The sequence below is a fragment of the Canis lupus genome, chromosome 9 (assembly GCF_003254725.2).
Source record: "Canis lupus dingo isolate Sandy chromosome 9, ASM325472v2, whole genome shotgun sequence".
Lineage (NCBI taxonomy): Eukaryota > Metazoa > Chordata > Mammalia > Carnivora > Canidae > Canis > Canis lupus.
The window spans coordinates 24,511,868-24,537,619 of record NC_064251.1 but is presented as its reverse complement, the minus strand read 5'-3'; the positions used below and the strand labels follow the sequence as shown (position 1 = coordinate 24,537,619).

The window sequence follows — 25,752 nt, the reverse complement described above, 5'->3', positions numbered from 1 at the left end:
AAGTCCTGTGTTCACAGGTACCTCTGGCTCAGCGTGTTGCCAGCAAGAACCTTCCAGCTTTGGTGAGCGCACAGTAGGAGGGCAGTTCATTTCTGGCTCTAGGGCGTATCAGCCAGCCGGGGTGGAACATACCTAGAAGAAGGCTGAGGACCTTCTTCTGTGAATTGGAAATCCGCAGGTGATCATGGTTGTGGTGAGGTATGGTCACCCAGGCCTGCAAATGACCAGACGGCCAGACCTCAGCTCCTGCTCAGAGAAGCTGCTCACCAGTCTATGAACTATTTGGAACTTGTGTGGACCCGCAACCGTGTTACATAGCAGCACATACCCACAAACCAGTGACTCAAGGCTGCCTGTCAGTAGCTGGTTTGCTGAGGGACTTGCTCATGCCCCAGTGGACATAGGAGACTCGAGTTCTAGTCTTGGCCTAGAACAGTGCAGTGCCTTGTGTGACATTCATTTATCCAACAAACATCTGTTGAACACCAGCTACTGTTCTAAGGAGTTTGGGATAAAATAGTGGACAAAAGAGACCAGAAACCTCTCACCTCAGGGAGAAGTAGAGAGAGGACAAGAAACCAGTGTGATAAATAAGTTAATTATGAAAACGGCGAAGTGCTAAGGGCCTGGCACCAGCACACCATTTCCTCCTCTGGGAAGTGAGGGGGCACTCACTTGCCCCCTCAAGTAAGGTCCTTGAGGCCCCCTTGTGATCCTGGAGGTCCCTGCAGGCTTGGCGTTGAGGGCTGCCCTGGCTCCTGGTACCTCCAAGCCAGCGCTCTTTCTGGGGAACAGGCTTCTGGTCTGTCCTGTGTCTGGAGACTAGAGGGTTTGGTACAGGATGCTGGGCCCTAGGGAGATTGGGTGCGAATTTAGATGCTACCAGTTACTGGCCCTGTGCCTTGGCCACATTGTTCAACTTGTCCAAGCCTCAGTTCTCCCTTCTGTCAGAGCAGGAAAAGAGGGTGTTTGTGGGGATTTGATGAACTAAGGCACCAGGCGAACATCAGCCTTTCTTATAGTGTTATCTGTCACTCGGGGGCCTCAAGCTGATTTTCTGACATCATGCTAATGTGTCCCCACCTTTCAGTTGAGTTAGACCTTGTCAGCCTCTTGAAACACCACTCCGGATGTGTGCATTTTCTCTCACCACCTCCTCCAGGAAGTCCCCCTGGATATGCATGTCCCATTCCCCTTTACTACTACTTTTTTTTTTAAGTTTTTATTTTAATCACATGGTGTTCATCAGAGGTTCCTGCCCCTTCCCCAGAGTGACCTCACTCTTTATTTCCTTCCTGCAGACACTACCCCAAGCAGTCCTTCACCATGGTGGCTGACACCCCGGAAAACCTCCGCCTCAAGCAACAGAGCGAGCTCCAGAGTCAGGTGAGGGGGCGGGGTGGCACTGTGGCCTGGCAGGGAGGGAGGCCTGTTGTAACCTCTGCATTTGGCAAGGGTTCCTTCCTCCTGTGGTTACTCAGCAAGCCCAAGGTGCTGAAATCCTGGCACTTGCCTTGTCTCCCTGCCCCCACACCCCTGCGCCTGGTTACTTCATATTTCCTGATTTTTATCAAAGAAGTGGAGGAAGGCATGCTCCCTCCTCCTTCTGCCTTGGAGAGATATGGATATCTGATTCTGCTCCAGGAATTCTCATGGGGCTTCTAAAGCCTACCTCCTCCAGGAGGGCCTCCCTGTCTACTACTCCCTACTCTCTACTCATGCCCTCCCTCAAAGGACAGGACTCACCTCTCCAGGCTCGTGCCAATCTGAGGTCAGCCCACCCTTTATGGCCATGTCTCCGAACCTCCTCCACCCTTCAGAGGGCAGGCTGTGGAGGGGGCCTTGCCCTGGGGCCTGTCCCACCTTTGTCTCCTAGGGCTTGGTTTTTTTTGAGCACCTGCTTTGTGGGGAGTGATGCCTGCCACTGTCGCAGGGGAGAAGATGGCCTCCTGCCCCAGGAAGGACCCGGTCTTTAGTGAACAGCGAGGAATAAGCAAAGAATCCAGAGCCTTGGGACCTGAACAGGTCCCTCTGCCTGGAGTTGTGGGTGGGCTTCTGGGACCATCCTGGCCCAGATAGGTGGTGGGGGATGGGGGTGGGTTGAGGCTCTGGCAAAGACCCCCCCCCCAACCAAGGAACTTAGCCAAGTGGACAGGGTGCCCAAGGCCGGGAACATGTTGCAGAGGATCCACCTGGGTCACAGAGGGGGATCTCTCCTAATCCCTCCAGAGTGGGATTCCTGCTGTCTGATGTTAACATGACCTCTTGGGGTCCCTGTCTCCCAGGAGGTCATGGGAAGGAGAACCAGCCCTGTGCTCTCGAGGGCTTTATGTGCATTCTCTCATTGACTCTTCCTGGCAGCTGTTTTTCCCCTGGCACAGATGAGGAAGCAGGCCCAGAGACATGAGGGGACTTGCTAAGACCATATGGGTAGTAGGGGTAGAATGATATGAACTGCTGTGGTATCAAGCGCCTCATGCCCTGGGTACCTCGTGAGCCTGTGCAGTTGGCAGCGTCAGTACCACTGTAGGGCTGAGGGAAGGGATATTGCTGACCTTGAAGGCTGGCTTGGCTAATTCTGAGACTTCTGTTCTTTCTAATTTTCTACCCAGCTCCCTAAGCAGAACTTATCTCTACCTTGATAATAAACACAGTAGTTCCTGGTGCTAGTGAGAACTTTGATAGCTTAGCAAGCACTTTTAGTTACTTGGCCTCATTCATCCTTGACCCTACTCCAAGGTGGGTGTCAGAGGAGGGACTGACGCTTTGCCTGTTGACACGCACAGTAAGTGAATTTTCACATGAAGTTTCCACTCCCAAGTACAATGACCTTGACCGTGTTACAGTCCCGGCCTGACGTTCAGGCGTGACTGAACTGCGTGACCTCCTGCGTGTCCCACAGCAGCCAGAGGAGCAAGTAGGAGAAGCTGTTTTCTGTCGGCCGCAGGTTACATCTGCCAACCCGGATGCTGACCTGCTTTCCGTGGAACCTGTAGTAAGGGGGAGCCGATATGGAGTCCTGACCTCTGCTGGCTGAGGAGGCCAGGGTGGTCCAGGAGGCAGGAAGAGGGACTGAGGCAGCCTGGGGCCTCGGGCTGGTCTGCACAGTGAAGATTTCGGTCAGACCCTAGCCAACAGCTGATGAGTGTCTGGGACTCCCAATCCTGGTCCCAGGGGGCCAGAGGTGGAGGGGGCTCCCAGGGGTGTGCAGGCCACAGGATCCAGGACGACCTATACTCACCCCCACAGCTTGAGGGGGGCAGTCAGAACCCTGAGTGCTGGGGGCCCCACCAGAGGGACCTGGAAGAAGAGGTGTGGGGAGGGGACCTCAGGTCTTTGAAAAGGTGCAGGTCCCACAGGTGCGAGAGTGTGTGCATACTCAGGCAGAGGCAAGGGCAGGCCTGCACACGAGCGCGCGCGCGCACACACACACACACACACACACACACACACACACCCCTATTCTCAGGAGGAGAAATTCAAACCCTGTTAATTTCCTTAGCCTTTGGCAGCACCACAGAAGCGTGGTTGTAGCTCTTTTTGCAGGTGGAACTAGGTCCCCCAGGGGTGGGGTCTGTAGGAGGAAGCACCGGGCTCGGGCTCGGGCTCGGGCTCGGGCTCGGGCTCGGGCTCAGGCTCCTGAGTTCCCCTGCTCCACCTTCGCTCCATCCCCCCAGGACCTGGCCTCTGTGCTGCTTGCCTCCCGGCTTCCTGGGCCCCCCTGTCTTTCAGGAAGGCTGAGGAAATGGCGAGAATGGCAATCATTCTCCATTAGGTCCTCACTGAGGGCCAGGCCCTGACTGCATATAATCCTTGCAACTACCTGATGAAGCAGGGATTTTTTAATTCCCATTCTGCAGATGGAAACACAGATTTAGATAGGCCATGCCACTGGCCCAGAGCCCAGTGACAGAGGCAGATTTCAAGCTCTTTGCTCCTGCCAGTTCCGTAGCCTGATGTGGCTGGCACCCAGCTTTACTCTCAGCCCACAGGATGCACGGTTACCGATGGGGGGAGAGGAAGAGAAAGACAGGTCGGGGGCAGGAGGAGAGAGAGAGAGATTGAGAGAACTAGAATGCGGATTCCTAGGCTCCACACAGGGGTTTCTGGTTGGCAAGTCTGGGCCATGCCCAGGAATCTGCATTTTGGCTGTCCTGGTGATTCTCATGAGCCTTAGGGACTTACTTTGAGAGACTTCGAGCCGGGGCTGAGGGAGCAGGCAGGGAGCTGGGTGGAACTGACCTGAGCTCGCCTTGCTTCTGCTCTGAGTGAAGTCAGGGCTCTGTGCCAAGGACACAGCCCTAACCTGCAGCTGGGCTCCTGGGGCTGGGGGCTAGGGTAAGGAGGGTGGAGGCCAGGGCCCTGTCTTCTTTGCAAGCCTGGGTCTGTCTTCCCTCTGCCTTGCCCCCAGCTCTGTGTTCTGTGCCTGGCTCCTGTCCTCTCAGAGGACATTTTTCCTCCCCGGGAAAGTGGGGACAGCAAACCCCCTGTCGCCTGGAGGCTGGGGGCTGGGCTGATGCGCTGAGGTTTGGAAGGGCTGAGTGGGCCCGGCCGGGGGTAGTGACAGGTTCTGGTTCCTGTGGCTGCTGTGGGGGGCAGGGCTGGCTAGAGCAGTATGTGGCTGGCGGGAAGGGAAGTGGGAGCCTCCTCTGCCTACCCGGCCCCACCCCACCAGGGTGTCACTTGGTCTCTTTCCAGAACCCCTTCCTGGCCTCATGGGTGTCTCAGCCCCCCTCAGTCTCTGGAAGCTGCCAGTGCTATTTCAACTTTATTTGTTTTCCTGTCTCTAGGTTGGTTCCCAAAGTGGTACTTTGGGTGTCTGGGACACCTGGAGCCTCCTCTGCGGGGGAGGTAACCACAGAACTGACCAGAAATGACCCTCTGGGTGGTCCTGCCCAGGCCTGGCTGAGGCAGGGAACTGGAGGTTGGGGCCCAGCTGTACTCTCCTCGCAAGGCAGCTCCCCTTCCCCTGCCGGACCCAGGCTGAGTAGAGGCAACATCGTTGGGGGGAGTCTCAGCTGGGAATGTCTGTGTGGCCCCCGAAACCCAGGCAGAAGTGCAAGGAGAATGCCTCTTTCATTCTTTCCCCTATTGTCATACTCTATGGCACTGTGCAATCCCAGACTCAGGACAGCATGATCTGTCCCAGCACTGCAGGCGACATACTTGTGTCACTCCGACCTGCCGGCTGAAGGTCAGATCCTGGGTCTGCCACCACTAGCTGTGTGACTTTGGGCAAGATATTATACCTTCCTGAGCCTCAGTGGCTTCATCTGTAAAATGGGGATTACCTTTCTCCAAAGGTGGTCGTGAGGGGATAGTATGTATTATGTAGAATATATGACATTATGTGTTATGGAGAATATTAGTATATCTTAGGCATTAAGAACAGTTCCTGGCATAGAGTCAGCGCTCAATAAACGTTCACTCTTAACTATTCTGGAAAGGAGAGGAAATGGAGCCTGGGCACAATGGAGCTGCAGAATAGACTCTGACCTTTTGATAATTGCTTCCAGCACTGACTTTTTTCATTCGTTCTCCTCCCCATCTCTAATTTTATTTTATTTTATTTTTAATATTTTATTTATTGATTTGAGAGAGAGAGAGAGCTCATGCACACGAGCGGGAGCAGAGGGAGAAGCAGGCTCCCCAGAACAGGGAGCCAGAGGCAGGACTCCATCCCAGGACCCCTGGGATCGTGACCTGAACCGAAGGCAGATGCTTAACCGACTGAGCCACCCAGGAGCCCCTGTGTCTGTCTAATTCTAAAGCTGATTTCTTTTTTGTTTAGAAGGGGCTAAGTTACATAGTATGCAGGCCCAGCACAGAGAAGGCACATAGGAAGTGGAAATTATTGGTATTGTATTTTTTTTTTAAAACGATTTTTGTTTTTGTTTTGTTTTGTTTCATACTGGTTTATTTAGGAGAAAAGCCTTTTTTTTTTTTTTTTTTTTTTTTAAGTCATGATCTTTCCTTAGGTTAGGTCAGCAAAGCAGTTACTTTCTAAATTCTAAATTATACTTTCTAAATAGTCTGTTCTGATATTTTGTGTCTATTCAGTCCACTCATCATTCACACTGCAAACATTTATTTGTACCTACTTTGCTGGGGTAAGTAATGAACAAGATAGTCCCAGGGAGCTATTAATACAGGTGCATAGAGAAAGTAGAGTCTCACAGGCAGTGTCTGTGGGGTGGGAGGAGCCTCGGGCATCAGACTGGGCCCTGCCTTGGGAATTTTCAGGATGAGAGGCCCAGGTGTGGAATCATCCACCCACAGTGCAGAGTTGCATCCTGCCCTTATGAGCAACTGGGTTGAATGACCTTGGGCAGAGTCCACCCCACATTACTGGCTCTCTACCTTTTACTTCTGCCACCCACTCCAGCACCAAAAGGCCTCTCAGAGACTCTCACCTTGATTCTTCATAGTGAAGGCTGGCAGGTACTTAAAAATGATCACAAACTCTAGAGCTGGGTGGGTTTTTTTGTTTTAAAGATTTTATTTATTTATTTAACAGAGAGAGAGAGAGCACAAGCAGGGGGAGCAGCAGTGGAAAGGGAGAAGCAGGCTCTCTGCCAAGCAGGGAGCCCGATGCAGGACTGATCCCAGGACCCTGAGATCATGACCTAGGCCATAGGCAGACTGACTTAACCGACTGAGTCACACAACCACTGCTAGGTGGGTTTTTAGAGAGCAACTGGACAGCCTCCCACTCAGGGATCCAGAGAGGGGGACTGACTTGCCTAGTGGCACACAGCACAAAGGTGCTGAACCCCGAGCTCCCTCCATCCTTTCTGTCTCCATTCCACCCCGGCTCCGCCCTATCTGGCTGCCTGTGCCAGGAGTGAAATGAATTCTCCGTCCCCAGTCCCCAGCAGCGGGGGAGAGGCAGTTCCTGAGCCTGGGAACTAGCTGATGTCATTGTCGTGTCGCCATGGCAATTATTGCCCTGGATTAGGGGCCTGACCCTTGCAAGGCCAGGAAGTGGAGGAAAGAGTGGGGGTCTGGCACTTGTTCAGCACTTTAATGTTGACAAAACATTTCCACACTTGCCCTTATCAGGAGGTGGTGAGCCCTTCCTTAACTTCACGATGCTCCAGGATGCATTTGCTGTGTTTGAGCCACCGTCTTTTGGCTGCACCATTGACTGGAATGGGTGGTACTATCCCCATTAGACAGATTGGGAATGGAGGCTCGAGAGGTTGTCATTTGCCTACGATTGCTTGGCAGGTGGGAGGCTGAGCACATGTTAGAACCAGGTCCCTCTGGCTCTTTGCCCAGCTTGGCGATGGGAAGTGCCCCCTCCCCATGTTTTAACTGATTCCTGTGACGACCCTTTTACAGATGAGGGATCAAGGCCAGAGCCCCTGGATTTGGAGCTTCTGCACCTGGAGCTACATTTTTCTGACTCTAATGCCTTTCTTTCCTGAAGAGTCTCCCTGCCTCCAGTACTGCTGTTCCAGGGCTTCCTGGAAGAGCTGATGCTGGGAGGGTTGCAGGGGATCAGTCCTCATATTTACTGCCTTAACTTCTAGTCTGATGGGTTGTACATCCAGGCCTTTGTTTTCAGTCTGGATCAGAATAAAGGAGCTTCTTGAAAAGAAAAGAAAAGAAAAGAAAAGAAAAGAAAAGAAAAGAAAAGAAAAGAAAAGAAAAGAAAAGAAAAGAAAAGAAAAAAAAGAAAAGAAAAGAAAAAAAGAACAAAGGAGCTTCTGAAACCTTTTAGGATATAGAACCCCATGGGTGGGTAGGTAAGCAGGGCTCTAGAGGGTGAACCAGGACTTCTGACCCTGGAGCAGTGCACAGAGGAACAGACAGGCGTGGCCGCGGATGCACACATTCATGTTGTCAGTTAGGTCAGGGCGCAGCTCAGCTCAGCCCTGTGGCCAAGTGACTCCCGACTCCATGCCTGAGAGCTGCCTGGGTGGGTGTCCCATCCTGGAAGCTCCCAAGGCCCTGGGCTTCATGTCCTGGGCTGACCTGCCTCCAGAATAGTGCGGCCCCCTGGAGGAAGTCCAGGCAGCTGGTGGGATTGGAACAGCTGGTTGCAGAGGAGGACGGTGAAGTCTCTGGAAGCCAGGGAACAGTTGTCTGTCCCATGGGCATTTCCAGCCTCCATTCTGTTCTTTAAAACTCCCCAGGGGAGAACAGGATATTTTTCATATTTCAATTCCATTAGTGTTCGGGAAGTCCTTTCTTATGTCTGACTGGCATTCCTCTGGCACTTGAGTTTTTGTGGATTTCTTAGAAGAGGAAGGCAGTGGTGGAGTTGTAAGCGTTCTTCCCTGGAGCTCGGAACCTTGTCCTGAAGTCCTGTCCGTGTCCCACCATTTCACCCCCTCATGTGGCATTGACCTCAGAAGCGGGCCTGGCAGGCTCCAGGAAGCCACCGGGCCTGTCAAAGGCTCATTGATGGAGTCCTTCCGAGTGGCTGTCTCACCGCCCTCCTTTCTGGGTGCCAGCTTTGTCCCTTGGCACAGCCTTCACTCAGCTGGTCGCTTAAAAACTCTTCCAGGCTCTTGGTTGGTAAGGCCACATCCTGGCTAGGGTGAGGCCTGGGGCGGTCTTTGGGAGCTCTGGAAAGAACCTTCTTCCTCTCGCTTTCAGGCAGGATAGGCCGGCAGTGAGGGGTCAGGAGTCAGGCAGATGAATGTTTGCACCCTGATGGCTCTGGAGGTGTGTGGCCAAGCTCTGTGACCTTGGCAGTGGACTTCGCCTCTCTCTGGCTCAGTTTCTTTATCTGTAGAATGGAGCTAATACTAGAATACAGTAAGACTTAAATGAGATGATTCATGTAACGCACTTGGACTCAGCATGCACTGAATACGTCTTAATGGGTTATTGTGGGTGGCCTACCGTTTTTTGGCCAAGGCTCCCGCTCTGAGTTCGGGGCTGGGCGGTGAATGCCATTGCGGGGGGATTTCCTTCCTCCCAGCTGCTTGCTGCCTCAGAGGCGGCCACAGGCCGAGGCCCTCTCTGCTGGCCCTGTCTCCACTCTAACCCGTCTCCCCTGCTCGGCCCTCCAGGTGCGCTACAAGGAGGAGTTTGAGAAGAACAAGGGCAAAGGCTTCAGCGTGGTGGCAGACACACCCGAACTCCAGAGAATCAAGAAGACCCAGGACCAGATCAGTAACGTACGCTCCCCTGCCCGCCACGGTGCCCACGCTGACCCGCCGCCCTCCCTCCTCGCCCCCTCCCTGCCGGCCTGGCAGGCGTGAGAGAGGCCGGTTCTCCGCTGCCCCTGCTCTTCTGGGCGTGCCTGGGTGGCAGCTGTTTGAGCAGAGGGAAGAAAAGGTCTGGGATTCCCAGAAGCTTTTTTTTCTGTGTACCCTCATATTTCTCTGCTTTACCCTGGCATTTCTACCATGAAAGCACTATTTTTTTTTATGCAGTGGTGGGGGAGGGTGTACAGGGAGGGCCTATGTGCTAATCACTCCCCAGCCTCTCTGAAGTTTTTCTGTTGTTTCCCCCCCGGCTATGGTGGGTGTCAGGGTCCAGGCTGTTTTGTCTAAGCACAAAAGTCATAACTGGGTGGCAGGAGTAGGGTGGGGCCAGCTCCCACCCCCTCCCCGCTCCTGTCTGTCTCTGGGTGCTGATATTGCAGTATTTCCGCCCTCCCTCGGCCTCCACCCCCACCTCGGCTTGCTCTTCCTTCCTGTGTAAAAACCCCAGCCGGCTTTGCTGGCTGGCCCCATACCCTCTGGTCTGGCCTTCCTGGGCTGGGGATGGTCAGCAGTGTCTGCCTATGGCAGCCCTGGATATAGAGTGGGCAGTAGATTGATGGGACCATGGCACCTGTGGCTGGGGATAGGAATTGGTTTCCTGCTTGGCAGAGCCACGGACTAGCAGCCCATGTGTATCTGGGTTCGTGGGGAAGCTCTGGGGGGTTTTGGGCATGTGGGGGTGGAGACTTGCTGTGAGCCACAAGCACAGAGCATGGGCTGCAGACCCATGACCCAGAGTCCTGGGGTACAGAGTTGCAGCATGTGGCCAGCCAGCCTCTACTGGGAGGTCCTACAAATGGAAGCCTGGGCGAACGATTGCCTTTATGTCTAGAACAGAAGGGAGTTGGCAAGTTGGCCAATGTCACTGAGGGCCTGGGTTTCAGGTGGTCCACCTGGCACCCATCCCCAGGATCCACATCCCTCCCCATTCCTCCTCCCCGGCCTGAGGTGTGGGGGTGGGGAGAGTGGGGGTGGGGGTGGGGTGCTGTGCTCCACAGTGGCTCAGGTGGGTTTCAGAGTCTAGGCCAGGAGAACCATGCTCAGGACCCTGGCTTTTAAACTTTGCAACCTACGATATGAAGTACATTTCACTTTAGTGACCCTCCAAACAGGCGTGCTTATTTATTTAGAGAGAAAACCAAATCAAAGCTTTCATGAAAGAGCCCTTACTACTTGGAGAGCCTTTAGATATTTTCCATTCTATTTTATTTTGTAAAGATGCCTACTGCAGACTTAACTAAATGGGTAGCTAAGTGGGTTTTGCAACAAGACTGTTAACCTATAGTTTGAAATTTGTGGCTTGAGGAAATGGGAGCGCTTCCCTTGGGCTAGGAGGACTCTAATTCACCCTCCTCAACACACACACACACACACACACACACACACACACACACACACACAAATAAAGCCTGTTTCAGTTGCTTCTTTAGAAGCCAGGGTCTGGCCTCATACCCTAGAGCTTCCCTGCCTAAGCTGCCCAGACCCTCAGAAGGGTAAAGAGGGTTAAAGACCTCTGTCTCTTCTAGCTCTCCACATGGCAAGTGTGAGGGAGGGGGAAGCCTTGGGCAATGGGGAAAACCTGGAGTGGCTCACAGAGCTGGAATCTTGACTCTAGTCTCGGGGCCTTTCATTGTGAGGACACATGCTCTCATCTACAACCCCAACACCCCAGCACATTCATTCATTGCTTCCAGTCTGTGGGTTTTAGAGGCAGAAGACAAGCAAGCCCAGTCATCCCTGTCTCCCTTTCTGGAAGGCTTCCAGAATATTCCATACCCAGTTATTGGAGGTGTTACTGAGGTGCTCTGGTAACAACTCACTGTGGCCAAGACATCTACACCTAAGGAGATAACCATCTTATCATTAATCACTGGGCTGCAATTAGCTGATTGTACTCGGCTCTGAGGTGGAGGAGGTAACTTGAACCTGACCAGGTTTTGCTTTTGCAGCTTTAGCTAGGACATCTGAGGTGGACCGCAAAGCTGGAAGACTCCCGTGTCAGGCTCCCTGCATGGAGCCTGCTTCTCCCTCTGCCTGTGTCTCTGCCTCTCTCTCTCTCTTTCATTTTTAAAAATCTTAAAAAAAAAAAAAAAGATTATTTATTTATTCATGAGAGACACCGAGAGAGAGAGAGACACAGGCAGAGGGAGAAGCAGGCTCCCTCTGGGGAGCCCGATGCAGGACTTGGTCCCAGGACCTGCGGGATCACGACCTGAGCCAAAGGCAGATACTCCACCACTGAGCCACCCAGGTGCCCCAAGATTTTATTAGAGAGAGAGAGAGAGAGAGTGCACGCACACCCACGAGTAGAGAGGGGCAGAAAGAATCTGAAGCCGACTCTGCACTGAGTTTGGAGCCAGATGCAGGGCTTGATCTCACAACCCTGAGATCATGACCTGAGCTGAAACCAAGTCAGACTCTTAACCGACTGCCAGCCAGATGCCCCAATGTGGGAAGATTTTTTGAAAATGCAGGCTCACAGGCAGGCTCTGCATAGGTTGCCTGATTGAGCATCTCTGGGAGTGGGGCCCAGGAACCAGCATTTTATTTCATTTAAATTTTTAAAAAATATTTATTTATTTATTTATTTATTTATTTATTTATTTGAGAGAGACGGCAGTGAGAAGGGCAGAAGGAGAGGGAGAGAATCCCAAGCAGACTCCTTACTGAGTGGGGAGCCCGACCTGAAGCTCCATCCCATGACTCTGAGATCATGACCTGCGCCGAAATCAAGGAACCAGTATTGTAAACACATTTGCTGGGTTTCTGTGGTGCTCAGTGAAGTTTGAGAACCATTACTTAAAAGCCTGAAAAAGCTACACCCAGCCCTAAGTCAGAGAGTGCCAGACCTGGCCACATCCCCAGACTCTAAGGGAACCTGAAACCATGCTTAGAGTCATTGTTAAGGTGTCCCAACCTCCAGAAGAGTTTTGGCAAAAATAGTGTTTAGAGAGCCACACCTTTTGGTTTGCATCCAGAATAGTGTCCTAGATGTAGTTTGTCCCTCACCTCTGCGGTCAGTACCCAAAGACTCCTAGCTATTTCCAGAGAGGTCAGACCATCTGGCATAGAGATGGGATTTGCCTCCCCGGAGGAATATACTCCAGATTAGAGGATTTACAAGCAAGAACATTTTGAAAAAGTATCTGGTCTCCCCAGGTGGTGTTTAAAGGCTTTGGATGTGTGCAGTCTATGATTCCTCAGATCAATGTTGTCAATATAATTATCATTCCTGTAAAGGCAGACCTGCCTGCTTTCCACATTGTGGCTAAAGAAGAGGCAGGGAGTAAAGCTTTGGTTGAAAAGTTGGGCCATTAATTGTCTGGTACTGAGAATGTGTGAAAATTTTTGAGGTGGGGTGCTCGTAAGTTATGCTTCTGAGGTGACTGTGTCTTCGTTAAAGGCATGGAAAGGGTTGAGAGGCCAGGGCCTCACATTCTGGAATGTAGTGTATCCTTCTGGACTCCTGGCCTTTGGTCATGAGCTCTAATGGCTGTAATGCACTAGGACATTTTCATGACCGAGACCCTTTTATGGGAACCCCTGCCTCCCAGTAGAGAAGCTCTGCTTTTGTTTACCCACATATCTGCTTATATATTGATTTTCTATCTACAATTCTGTGTTTTCTGTGAAATGTAACACCCAGTAACACACACAGTGAACACCTGCGTGCATACTCACCGTGCAAGTCAAGAAACATTACCGAACTCCTCTTCCCCCCTGCCCAAACTCCCTTTTAAAATAGAGTTTTTAAAGTGCTAAAAACCTTACTCTCATGCAGCGAGTACCTATCATATATTTCACTGAATTCTGTGGGAGGATAGGACAGGCAGATGTGAGGCCTAGCAAGTGAAAGAAAGTGCTGGATACAATTAGACACAGAACTGGTTAGTGCCCTGCCATTATCAGCAGAACTGGGTAATGTTCTACAGGACCATAAAGCCATAAACTTTGGGAATGAATATCTTTGCCACAGGCAGAAATGCAAAGCATTTCTAACAGTGAAAAATAATTAGCAGCACATATTCTGTAAGCTTCCGTCTTTAGAGGCTGGGCCTAATTGGTAGTAAATAGTAAAGTCAAACAAAAATTCTATGTCCAGGGTCAAGTGACCTGGAGACAGGCTTGTGGAATAGCCCTAGTGTAGTTTTTGAAAACATCTGCTGTGTTTTTCTTTTTCTAATTTTAATATGCAACTATGCATTCCTAAGCACCATAGTTTTGTTTTCCATGACTTTGAACATATACTAGTTATTCTTGTTGTGTCTTACTTCCTTTGGTCAACAGTGGGTTTAAAATTCATCTACATATTTGCGTGTAGCTATAGTCATTCTTCTTCATTGCTGTATATAGTATTCAACTTGATGCTTATACCACATTTTATTTATTCTGGTGTTGGACATTAGATTGCTTCCACACGCTGTGGATGTTCCCATACATATTCCCTGGTGTATGTGTGGAGTGGAATTTGCTGGGTCTTAGAGTTTATGATCCTTCCACCTTACCAGATAATACTGATCTATTTTTCAAGTGGTTGTACTGACTTAACTTCCTGCCAGCAGTGATGAGTTTCCATTGCTCTCCATTCTTAGCCTTACTCACTTTAGCCATTTTTAAAAATATATCTTATTTATTTATTCATGAGAGACACAGTGAGAGAGGCAGACATAGGCAGAGGGAGAAACAGGCTCCCTGTGGGAAGCCCGATACAGGACTCAATCCCGGGACCCTGGGATCATGACTTGAGCCATGCTCAAGCACTGAACCACCCAGCTGCCCTCACTTTAGCCATTTTGATTGGGTGTAGTGGTATCTTATTGTTTTTTTTTTTAAGATTTTATTTATTTATTCATGAGAGACAGAGAGGTAGAGACACAGGCAAGAGGGAGAAGCAGGCTCCATGCAGGGAGCCCGACTTGGGGCTCGATCCCGGGTCTCCGGGATCATGCCCTGAGCTAAAGACGGCACTAAACCTCTGAGCCACCCAAGCTGCCCTGGGGTTTTAATTTGTACTTCTCTGATGACTAATGAAGGTGAACACAGGTTTACATTTGTTTTATAAACAAAATATCGTTAGTCTGTAATAGGGAACAGTATTGCATGGTAGCTGAGAAGTAAGGATGTGATATTAGAGCTGGATTCTGATAACCCACCACTTACCCACTCTGAGCATTGGTTTCCCCATCTATAAGAAAAATGGGGTTGATAGTGACACGTAGTTGAGGGCTGGTGGAGAAAAGGAAATGAGTCATCTGTGTAAGGGCACAAAACAGGCCCTCAAAAAGTGGGAGACATTGTTATAAAAAATAGCCCCTGCTCAGTGAGTGGATGATTCCATTCAGAGCCCACGTTCCCTTGCTGACCATGATGTAGAATCATGTGGCGGCATCGTGCAGTGTCAGGCCTTTGTTTTCCGCCATAATCAGGAGGCCAGGGGTTCAGAAAACAGAACATTGGCTAGCAGAGAAAAGGAGTTTCTTGATTTAGCTTTGGGATGGACCCTCCGCTAGTCATCCCGGAGTCCTGGCTAGCAGGGGCATGCGCCTCTCCACCTGCGCGCTCTTGCATCTTCTGGGCATAGGACGGGGTTCAGGGGACCCATGACAGTTCTTAAGCTGAGGCCATACTGACACCTCTGGGCTTCTGGTGACCCCTAGCAGGGCTCTTGGGAGATCAAACTGCCGACCGTGGAGCAGGGACCAGCCAGACCCCAGAGTCTGGAAAATGTTTCTTTCCCTTTCAAATATGCTAGCTAGTTATTTATTTATTTATTTATTTATTTATTTATTTATTTATTTATTTATTTATTTATTTATTTATAGATTTTATTTATTTATTAGAGAGTTATAAGCACGTGTTATAAGCAGGGGGAGTGGCAGAGAGAGAGAGAAGCAGGCCCCTGCTCAGCAGGGACCCCAATGTGAGGCTAGATCCCAGAACCCCAGGATCATGACCTGAGCCCCAAGGCAGGCACTTCAACCGACCGAGCCCCCCAGGTGCCCTCCTAGCTTCCCTTTAGTGTACCTATTTGCTTCTCACACCATTCAGCCAGTCGGCAAAGAAAAACACAATTTTCTCATATTGCCGTGGAAGGGAGGAAGAGGAAATGGAGTGTAGTGGCATCTTATCCCAGTTGGCTCGGACAGAGGGGCTGTACCCCACTTTTTTCATCCCCCTTATCCCTACCGTACTGCCTCTCCTCTCAAAGTTAGGGTGACCTTATCGTCATCATCCCTGTTGCGAGTGAGAGGCGCTACTCAGATTTCTTCCACAACAGAAGTCATGAAGTGGGACGAGTGGCGGACTTGGGTGTCTGGTCACCATGCTCCGCACCTGCCCCCAGAAAAGGGCCCATCTAGCTGTGACTCTGTCCCTGTGTCACCAGCCTCAGCCCTTACCCAGTAATGAAAGCTCTATCTTGGGAAGTCATTTAACTTCTGAGCACATTTTCCTCTGTAAAGTGGGAATTAAAGTGTACCTGTCCAGCTTCTTTATGAGGGGGTGATTATCACCCGGGCCGAGGGAGATAATGTGCAAAGGGCCTTTATGCACTCAGTGTGAATGACGGAGCAAATGTGAAGGTTATTAATATTAACAGTAACAGGTGGTGTGTACCTTGGTGGGGGTGGGGTTCTCTTGTGTTCCGGCTGCCACGACTCCAGCCATCTGACGCAGCTGGCCCTAATTTTATAAATATTTACTCCTGTGTAGTGACTTTGTAAGGAACAGGATTGATTCTCCCAGCCACTTGTGGAAACACACGTGTCCATACCTGCTTTCAGCTTGTGAGAGAGTCCAGTTTGGTTCCTAGACCTGGTCCGGAGCCTCAAGACCTCCTGGGAACAGATGGTACCAGGCCCTTGTTTACAGAGCAAGAAACTGAGGCCCAAAGGGGTGGAGACTCTCCCAGGGTCACATGAGTTAGCAAAAAACTGATGATCTTCCGGGGATGAGGCAGGGGTGGGGAAAGGACTGAATTTCTAGGACACTGATGGGGGACACTAGGCATTGGGCCTTGGTATGAAAAAGGAGCTGGGACTGACATATCCTCTCCCCAGGGCTCACCATCACCCTCCACACCCTGAGAAGGGGGCTGTCACACAGGGAAGCCGGGCCCCCAGCTGTAGGGACGCCTGCACGCACCCCCCCCACCCCGCTTCTACACATGCACTTCCCCTCCCCTGCTCACTGACTCCCCGGTTTAGGCCTCTTTTCTTTCACAGAAAGTAAACACAGGAAGCTGACCTTTCTAACCCCTAGGACAAAAGTCGGAAGGGCAGTTGCCTTGTGAGCCTAATGACCTCAGGAGGGGTGGCCCCTCTTTGTCGCTCCCCCATCACCAGTGGACTAGGATCACTGAGGGAGTGAAGCTCGGGGACACTCGCCTTTTGCTCTGTCTTAGGAATTTGAGAGCAGGCCCCTGGCCTTGTGTCTGAAAACTTCCCTCTTGAGTGCCCTTCCAAGCAGGAGTTAGGGGAATCCGTGGGTTTCCAGGCTGGCCAGGCCTAGCTGCCTCCCCGTGAGGGATGCACTCAGCCCATTTCACCACAGGGGTGTGGGTCCCTGCTGGGGCATGAGAGGAAAGGGCTGGTCCTGCCCAGCCCCTAAGTGAGGCTTCGCTGCTGCCCTGCCTGTCTTCCCAGCCCAGGCTGTGGTGAGTGTCATTTAGCCAGTAGAAGCAATGGGGTGTTCTAAACGGCCGCGCCTGCAGACCTTTAGCCCAGCTATTAAGTGTGAGCCCCGCCTGGCCAAATGTTAACTCTTGCTCTCCTTGCAAAGTGAATGCCAAGGAGTGGGAGAGAAGGCAGCAGAGAAAGTAGGAAGAGATGGCCAAAAGGCACTGCCCTGGCCTGGGACAACTCCCATCAGGCCTTGAGGCACAGAATCACTGGTTCCTTCTGCTCCAGATAACAGGGCAGGCTGTGCTCTTCTCCCTTCCTTGACAAAGAGGGAGGATCCTGCATTTGTGGTCCCACAGCGTGGGGTCCTCAGTAGAGCTCTGTGAGGTCAGGTCCACAGAAGCAGAATTGCCTAATGATTAAGAGAATCTGCATGATCTTGAGCAACTCACTTAGCTTGTCAGTGCCTTCGTGTCCTTCTTATCTGTTCAGTGGGGAACCCCTCATCGTTGCTGACAAGCCTGTGACGTAAAACACCTAGTGCAATGCCTGACACCCAGCAGGTACTCCGTGAACAGGTGTTTTTGTCATCCTCCAGCAAGGCCTGAGGTCGACACCGATGTTCCATTTTACAGAGGTGGAAACTGAAGCCCAGCAAGGTTAAGTAGCATCTCCAAGAAGCTCCGACAAGAATCTGGTTCTCTCTGCCTGTGGCCCTCGGCGAGTCTCCTCTCCTGGGAGCTAGTAGATGGCAACAGGAAGGGAGATTTGGTCCATCTGCTAGAAGTCCTTCACCCAGTACCTTTCTGCCGCTGCAGATAAAATACCACGAGGAGTTCGAGAAGAGCCGTATGGGCCCCAGCGGGGGCGAGGGCGTGGAACCTGAGCGCCGAGATTCGCAGGACAGCAGCAGCTACCGGCGGCCCCAGGAGCAGCAGCAGCCGCCCCACCACATCCCAGCCAGCGCGCCAGGTGAGCCTGAGGCCTGTGGCAGCAGAGGGCCCGAGACCAGGCCAGCCGTGGGCTGGGGAGGATGCTGGAGGGGATCCCCATGTCCATGCACACCTGTACCTGTGCTCACACAAAGTCTCAGGCCCCATCCCAGCAGGGCCATGGGCACCAGGGGCAGGGTCTGTGCTGGGTCCCGGTGTGTTGCCAGAGATCCAACCCCCCCCACCCCCCCGTTAGAGTACACGACACCAGATGTGCACACACACACAGATGAGCCTTTGAGAAGTGGGGGCTGAGCAAGGTTGTGGGGGTGGAAATGCATGATGGGGGCTTCGCAGGGGAAGAAGGGGGCTCCGGGAGGGATTGGGTTTGGCAAGATGGTTTCTGAATCCCGTCTCCCCCCTCCATCATCCAGTTTACCAGCAGCCCCAGCAGCAGCAGGTGGCACAGTCCTATGGTGGCTACAAGGAGCCCGCCGCCCCAGTCTCCATACCACGCAGCGCCCCAGGCGGGGGTGGGGTGAGTAGCTCCGGCCAGAGGGAAAGAGCCTGGAGCTGGGAGGTCAGGGGTTGAGGGAGGGGGTGGGGTCAGAAGCCTGAGGAGGCCAGAGGTAGCTGGGCCCAGAGACATAGCTCCTAGATTCTCCTTAGAAATCCACCCAGGAGTCCTGGCTTCCCCTGACCCTTGACCCCAGCTCCTGTTGTCCACTGCAGGTGATAGGGATCACAGCCTTTGAGCAGGGGATGTGTGGTTAGTGGACAGAGCCCTGGGTTGGGATTGGGGCCCAATGTTCCAGCTCTGGGTGTATCTTGGGTACCTTTCCAGCTCCCCAGGAGCACAAGAAGCACCTTTCTGTCCAGGGCCTTCCAAACCTTGGCACCACTCCCCAGTCTTCATGAGGGTGACTCCCCCCAACACGTCCTTCAGATCTCAGCTTGCCCCTGCCTCTGAAGGGTTCTCCCAAACCACCCCCCCAATTGTCAAGTAGGTCTCCCCTGACATCTTTATTACTCCACCCTGCTGGTTTTCTTCAGAGCACTATTCCCAACTCAAAACTGTTCTGTCTGTGAACTTCAGTTGCATCCCCTGCTGGATTTGAAGCTCTGTGCAGGCAGGCAGTGTCCTTTTGGTTCAGCTACTCTGAGCCAGGCACAGAGTGGGCACTCACTGACATTGCCAAGTTAGTGATGAGCAGAGTGGGACAGGTGTCAGGATCAGGCTTACCAGTCCTTAGAGCTGAGGTCCTCCAATGAAGGGCATTCTGAGCCACCCATACTGAGCTCCTGGCTGAGCTTGGCTCTTCTGTGCTTGGTTCCTGGGAATTCAAAGTAGCTCATGTAGGAGCAGGAGAGACATGCTTAGAGAAGTAAAATAGCCCGAGATACAGGCCTTCCTGGAGCCTCATGCTCTGGACACAGGGCAGTAAACAAGGGAGTGGCCATGCTGTGTGAGGTGCTGGGCAGGACGGAGAAGTCATCTGTAGGATAAGATTCTAGATAGGCCAGCCAGTCCTTCAAATACTTGCTAAACCTGTCTTGGACATGAGGGATTTGTCTCTGAATAAAAGACCACCATCCTGCAATCCTGGAGCTTATATTTCAGTCAGGGAGACAAAAAGGCAAAAAGTAAGTAGGTATATAATATAAGGTCGGATAGAGGCACATGCTGTGAAGAAAAATATGGCAGGGCAATGTGAGGGAAAGCAGCAAAGTCCTCAACAAGATGAAAGAGTGAGTGGTTGAGGAAGAACAGCAACTGCAAAGGTCCTGGGGTCAGCAGGAAGGCCAAAATGGTTAGGAGGGAGGAGGGTAGGAGATAATGTCAGATCATGCAGGGACTTGTAGGCCACAGGAATGCCTTTGTGATTGCCGAGCTATGCAGAGTGACAGGTTCTGATTTATGTTTTTTTTAATTTTTATTTTGTATTTATTTTTTTTAAGATTATTTATTTATTTATTCATAGAGACACAGAATGAGAGAGAGAGAGGCAGAGACACAGGCAGAGGGAGAAGCAGGCACCATGCAGGGAGCCCAACGTGGGACTCGATCCAGGGTCTCCAGGATCATACCCTAGGCTGCAGGCGGCGCTAAACCACTGAGCCACCTGGGCTGCCCGATTTATGTTTTTTTAAAGGGTCACTCTGGGGTGCCTGGGTGGCCCAGTCAGTTAGCGTCTGCCTTGGGCTCATGATTCATGATCCTGGGGTCCTGGGATTGAATCCCACATTGGGCTCCCTGCTCAGTGGGAAGTCTGCTTCTCCTTTATCTCTGTCCTTCCCCTCTGCTTGTGCCTGTTCTCTCTCTTTCTCTCTCTCTTGCATAATAAATAAAAAGAGTGAAAAATAAAGGATCACTCTGACGGCTGTGTGAGAAGAGGCAACAGAAGGTTGAGGGTGGAAGCAGGGAGATGAGGGAGGAGGCTGTCGTAGGATGGAGGCGTAGCTGGTGGCAATTCAGCCTAAGAGATAGAGGCAGAGTTGGTGATAAGAGACCAAGGTCACTTTGTGGGGGGTGGGGGGGGGTGACCTCTTATGCCACACACAGCCTTTGCGGCTGATGGATCTGGCTTCTGCTGCTTGAAAGAAAGTTTGCAATTTGGTACTGGGGTGCCAGGCTAGCTCAGTCAATAGAGCATGTGACTCCTGATCTCAGGGTCTACATTAGGTGTAGAGATTACTGAAAAAATAAAATCTTGGGATCCCTGGGTGGCGCAGCGGTTTGGCGCCTGCCTTTGGCCCAGGGCGCGATCCTGGGGACCTGGGATCGAGTCCCACATCGGGCTCCCGGTGCATGGAGCCTGCTTCTCCCTCTGCCTGTGTCTCTGCCTCTCTCTCTCTCACTGTGTGCCTATAAAATAAAATACTTTAAAAAAAAATAAAAAATAAAATAAAATCTTAAAAAATAAATAGAAGGAAAAAAAATTGGTGTTCAAGAGCGTGGGACACCTCTGAATGCTTAAAAGCCAGGGAGTGACATGATCAGGTTTGCAGTTTGGAAAGATCCCCCTGAGATGACAGCGGATGAACAGATCAGAGGCCAGAAACAGAAGGGCTGAGCAGGGGTCCTAGTGGAGTGGGACTGTGGGTGTACACCTGGGAGGTCCAGAGGGGCTCCTCCAGTCCCGGGTCAGTCTGCATTCAGGTCCCAGGGCCCGGGCTGGGGAGACCACAGAGGCTGAGCTGACCCTCCAGAGACAAGTCCATGTAAAGGGCGGTGAGGACGTTCGAATCGGGCCCTCGTCTAAGACCACAGGAGGACTGCAGGTGCTTCGCTGGCCGTTTCCTAGGCCGGGGCTTCAGCGGACGATTTTGGCTGAGGTTTGAGGGTGGAATCTCTTGTGTCACCTGGAGATGTTTCTCCCCAGAATAGGTCTTGAAAACACTACCGAGCCCTGTAGTCATTGGGCCTGCTGCATTCCTGTCGCGAGAGGTGGGGCAGAGCTGTGGCCGTTTCAGGCCCCGTCCTGGGCCTGGCCCTTAGTAGACGCCAGATAGTTGTGGAAAGGGTGGTGGGTCTCAGGTAGCGAGGCGCAGAGGAGAGAAAATTCGTGGCAGAGCCTGTCTGTCTCCCGGCCCCTGGTTCGGCCCCTGGGCCCCTGGTTCGTGACCCATCCAGGCTCTGTCCCATCCTGTGGGGGCAGAAGGAAGGGCCGGGCCAGGCCCCTGACTGTGTCCCCCACCCTGCAGAAGCGGTACCGCGCCGTGTACGACTACAGCGCCGCCGATGAGGATGAAGTCTCCTTCCAGGACGGGGACACCATCGTCAACGTGCAGCAGATCGACGATGGCTGGATGTACGGGACCGTGGAGCGCACGGGCGACACGGGGATGCTGCCGGCCAACTACGTGGAGGCCATCTGAGCGCCTGGCCCGGCCTCCCTGCCCCATCCGTCTTCAGTGCATTCCACGGCATCGCATCTGTCCTGGGCGTCACCTGTCCCCCCTTCAGTGTCTCTGTTTGTTTGTTTTGTTTTGTTTTAATCTGCGACAGCTTGTTTATTCCCACCCTCCTCCAGCTTTTGCCAACCGAAGCCTTGTTCTGCCACTTTCGCAGGCTCTTCCTCTGGCAGGTTTTCCCTTTGACCAACTTCTTGGTTTTCTCTCTGGATGGAAAAGGTGTGGACCTCTCCGGGGGAGGCTGAGGCACAGGGAGTGGGTCTGGAATTGGAGACCCATGGCTTCTCTCTTTCCTGCCCCCCTCCGATCTCCCTGCCCTCCTCACACACCCCAACTTTCCAGGACTCCTGGGGGAGGGGCTCCATACATTCCCAGAGTGGGACCCCACCACCCTTGCCCCTGGGAAGGGCTTGGCCTCTACTTCTCAAAGACAGGGCTGCTGCGCCCCCCCCCCTCCCCCCCCCCCCCCCAGTCTCTAGGACCACAGAGGAGGGTAGGTTCCTGCTCTGGGATCCACTCGCCCCTCCTCATTCGTGTTCCTTCTCTCACTGTGATTTTGCTCTTGTGCCCACACACACGGCCGTGTGGGCAAGGGGCTCCCCAGGAAGCACGGCTTGGGTCAAGTGCTCACCTTTCTTACTCTTAGGGACAGTTGCAGGAAGGAGGGGAACAGGGTGTTCTCTCCCACAGCCCTTTTCATTCCTCCACCCCCAGTCTCCTGGCCCCTGAGCTCTGGGTTAGGTAGGCCCCTCCCCACCCCCCTCCCCGTGGGAAGATGTCTCAGGCCTCCCACGGGCACCCCTCCTCGGCCCAGGGCCATGTGGACTGGAACTGTGCGAAGCCACAGGGCTTTGTGTCTCCAGGACTCCGCATGTGGAGGAAGGGGCGCGTCTGTGTCTGACGGGCTAGCTGAGCAAGCAGTCGGGGTCCGGGCCGCCGGGAGCCCCTGGGCTTCTGCGAGAGTTCACGGAGCCGCCTCCCTGCCATGGCTTCCTCAGAACCCACAGTGGGGGAGGGCCCTGGGGGAGACACGTGCCTCGTGGTTTCTGTGGAGTGAAGATTCCTCCTTTCCTTCAATTGCCAAACAGCAGAAGCCCGCCCACCCCCTTCCCCTTCCAGAGTGCTGGCCAGAGGTAAGGGGGGTGGTCGTGGGGTTGGCGAGGCTGATGTTGGGGCCTACAGTTCGCTGGGGTCGGTGGGGCAGGCTTCGTGGCTCTAGGCCTCTTTCCCCCCATCTCTGTGTCCTGGGCTGCAGACCACCCTGTGTCACCCGCAGTGTGGGTGCCTCACTGCCCTTACCCACCATCTCCCCGCTAACCTAACGCCCCCTTGAAGCAGAGGGAGAAGGTCCCAGGCCTACAAAACTGGAAGCACAGACCCCGGGATGAGGAAGGGAAAGATGGTGCTATTTCCAAGTCCCTTCTCTCGTTCGCTGGTGGCTGTGACGACCCTTGCTTGGCTTTATTCATCTCTGGGCTCTCTCAGCATCCCTCTGGGCTTCCCCCTCCTGTCTTTGCCTCAGCCTCGACATCTTTGCCTCCTTGTCCCATTGGGGGAGGGAGGACCCTGCAGGCAGATGCGGCAATCAGGTCTTCACTGCTTGGGAGTCAACCTTGGAATATTTACCCCAAATCAGAAGGTTGAAGAAACGACTGTGGGGGGAGAACTCTCCCTGGCCCATCTCTCTTCTCTGGCCCCGACCTAGGCGAAGGCAGGTGGAGGGGCTTTATGTTGGACAATTTGGGAGCTGAAGGAGGCAGAGAAGGAGCAATCTGGGGAGCTTTGAGAAGGGGGCACCTGGCCATTACTTTTCCTCTTGATCTCAAAGCACAATTTGGATTTGGGAACCAAGGTCAGAGACCTGTCCTGTTGCAAGACCTGTGGTTGGGAGCCCGGTGAGGCGGGAGGAGAGCCTGGAGGAGCAAGAAGCAGCCTGTCTTCCCTTAGTTTAATTTTTCTTCCAAAACAAGGCAGGCCAGCCACTGGAATCTTGCTGCCGGCCACTCTGCTCCTCCCGGCCTAAAAATAGGGGACCTTTTTGTACACACCCCCAGAGAGAAGGACTGCCACACTGGTGCTGAGGGACTCAGAGGCTGCTAGGAGTCCTTGCTCCTTTCCAGAACCATCCATCCCTAAAAGAGCACAGAACTGAGGGCTGGGCCAAGTCCCAGGTCTTTTCTTACAGTTCACAAAGGTCTTTGGCCAATCTAATCCCAGGAAAGCAGATACATCAAAGCTAGAATGTGACTATAACTTTAGTGGACCAACCAATAAGAAAATACAAGAAGCCCAATAGTGAGAAAAGTGAATTTGTCACACTGCTTCCTATTCCTCATGTCCCTCCAGGGAAAACTATTGCTTAATTTCTGCCTTTTTCCTCTCACATATGCACTTTTGGGCCTTTTTATTTTTTATTTTTTAAGTAGCTGGAAAAAAAAAATACCACCCCACAAACCTGTATTTAAAAAGAAACAAATGACCATGTGAAATTTGCCTTTGTCCAAACATTTCATCCGTGTGTGTGTGCGTGTGTGTGTGTGTGTGTGTGTGAAGCCGTCCGTTCATCTTTTTATATGGGGTGGTTGTCTTTTCTTGGTCTGTTTGGTCCTCTCCCTCGTGGGCTTGTGCTTGGGATCAACTCTTTCTGGCCTGTTAATGATTCTCGACATTTGACTTGGACCACAAGTGAATCTTTCTCCTGGTGACTCAAATAATAAAAGTATAATTTTTACCTGCGGACTTGGTTTTCTCTCTGGCTCTGAAGTGCTGCTGTGTGTGCTGTGCATGTGCGCCATTACCCTGTGCCCCACTCCCCCGGGAGTCCTGCTGCCCCCCCCTTGAGGAGATGATGCCCAGTTGGAGAGCTGTCCGCCTGAATGGAGCAGCGGTCTGCTCTGCGATGGGGACTTGGCACCTACTTCCTTCTCGTGGAGAATTCTTCCTGCCAGTCTGCTCCTGGCTACAGTTTGAGGCCACCTTGGTGACATTTCCAGAAGCTTCCCTGATCTCCTTTGTCTCCCTCGTCCTGTCTGACTTCCTTAGTTTGACCCACCACTGTCTCTCCACGAGCCAGTGCACTCACGGGGCAGGTAATGGGTCTAAGTCCTCTCAATCTCCAGTGCCTGCCCTGGGCCAGGCTCATAGCTGTGAAACAAATATTTGTTGCACTAATGCATGAGCTCAGCCCAGGGATAGGAGCAGGTTTAGCCCTCTGCCACTGCCTGGGACACGGGAAGAGCTTGGTGCTGTGTGAGGAATGAAATGACAGGGAAAGTCTGGGTGGGGTAAGACATGGGATGAAGCCATCTTATGGGGGGGGGGGGCATCTGGCAACCTAACCCACTCAGAAGCTGAATAACTACCACCATGTCCATCCCACTGGTGGGGTTCTGAAACCCGGGGAGGGCGTGGTTTGGTGGAAGTTGCACAGCCAGGGGCAGGGCCGGAGGTCTTAGGACCCCCAGTGCAATGCTCACAACAGCCTCAGGCCATGCCACCTTGCCCCGTGGGCCCTGCACCCATGCCCTTTGCACCTCTCATCTCTGTATCCACCTCCTGCTCTGTCCTTTGCTCCAGGTGCCCTGGGTCTGACCTCCCACCAGAGGGCCAGATGGCCTCTCCCTCTTCTGCGGGACTGGGAAGGGGACAGTGGTAGAGGAATCTGGAGCCGCCCCTCCCAGGATGGTGCTGCCAGTCAGCCTCCTGTCCAGGTGCTTTGCAGGGGGGGCATTTCCCACTTGGGGCTCAGGATGAAGGCATCCTCTGGCTTCAGGGGAGCAGCGGTGGAGGTGGAAGGGCCCTCTCTGAGCCTTGGTAATAGGGAGAAAGAAAGATGCGAGGGCTGCAGGGCTGCAGGGAGTGGTGCAGGGAGCATCGGAGGCCCCGGGTGGGATAATTAAAGACAGCGCCGACACCCACTCCCTCTCGAGCGGACTGAGCAGGCCGCCTAATATTTTCCCAGCAGAAGGGAATGAGTTGGCAAATCTTGCCTCCTGTTGGCCTGCCCCCTCTGTCTGCCGAGCAGCAGCCCTCCCTCCCTCCCTCCCTCCCTCCCTGGAGGCT

At 52.8% G+C, this 25,752-nt stretch overlaps 1 protein-coding gene across 3 annotated transcripts in view; it reads left to right on the top strand.

Moving 5' to 3' along the window:
• Positions 1–24,421, top strand: part of LASP1 (LIM and SH3 protein 1) — a 51,987-nt gene extending 27,566 nt beyond the window's left edge. For all 3 annotated transcript variants that reach the window (XM_025440720.3, XM_025440721.3, XM_025440719.3), the window contains exons 3-7: positions 1,302–1,386; positions 9,027–9,134; positions 17,662–17,815; positions 18,210–18,313; positions 21,481–24,421. In XM_025440720.3, coding sequence (XP_025296505.1) covers positions 1,302–1,386; positions 9,027–9,134; positions 17,662–17,815; positions 18,210–18,313; positions 21,481–21,654 — 625 coding nt within the window. In that variant the 3' untranslated portion in view covers positions 21,655–24,421. The remainder of the gene's footprint in view (positions 1–1,301; positions 1,387–9,026; positions 9,135–17,661; positions 17,816–18,209; positions 18,314–21,480) is intronic.
• The last annotated feature ends 1,331 nt before the right edge of the window (positions 24,422–25,752 follow it).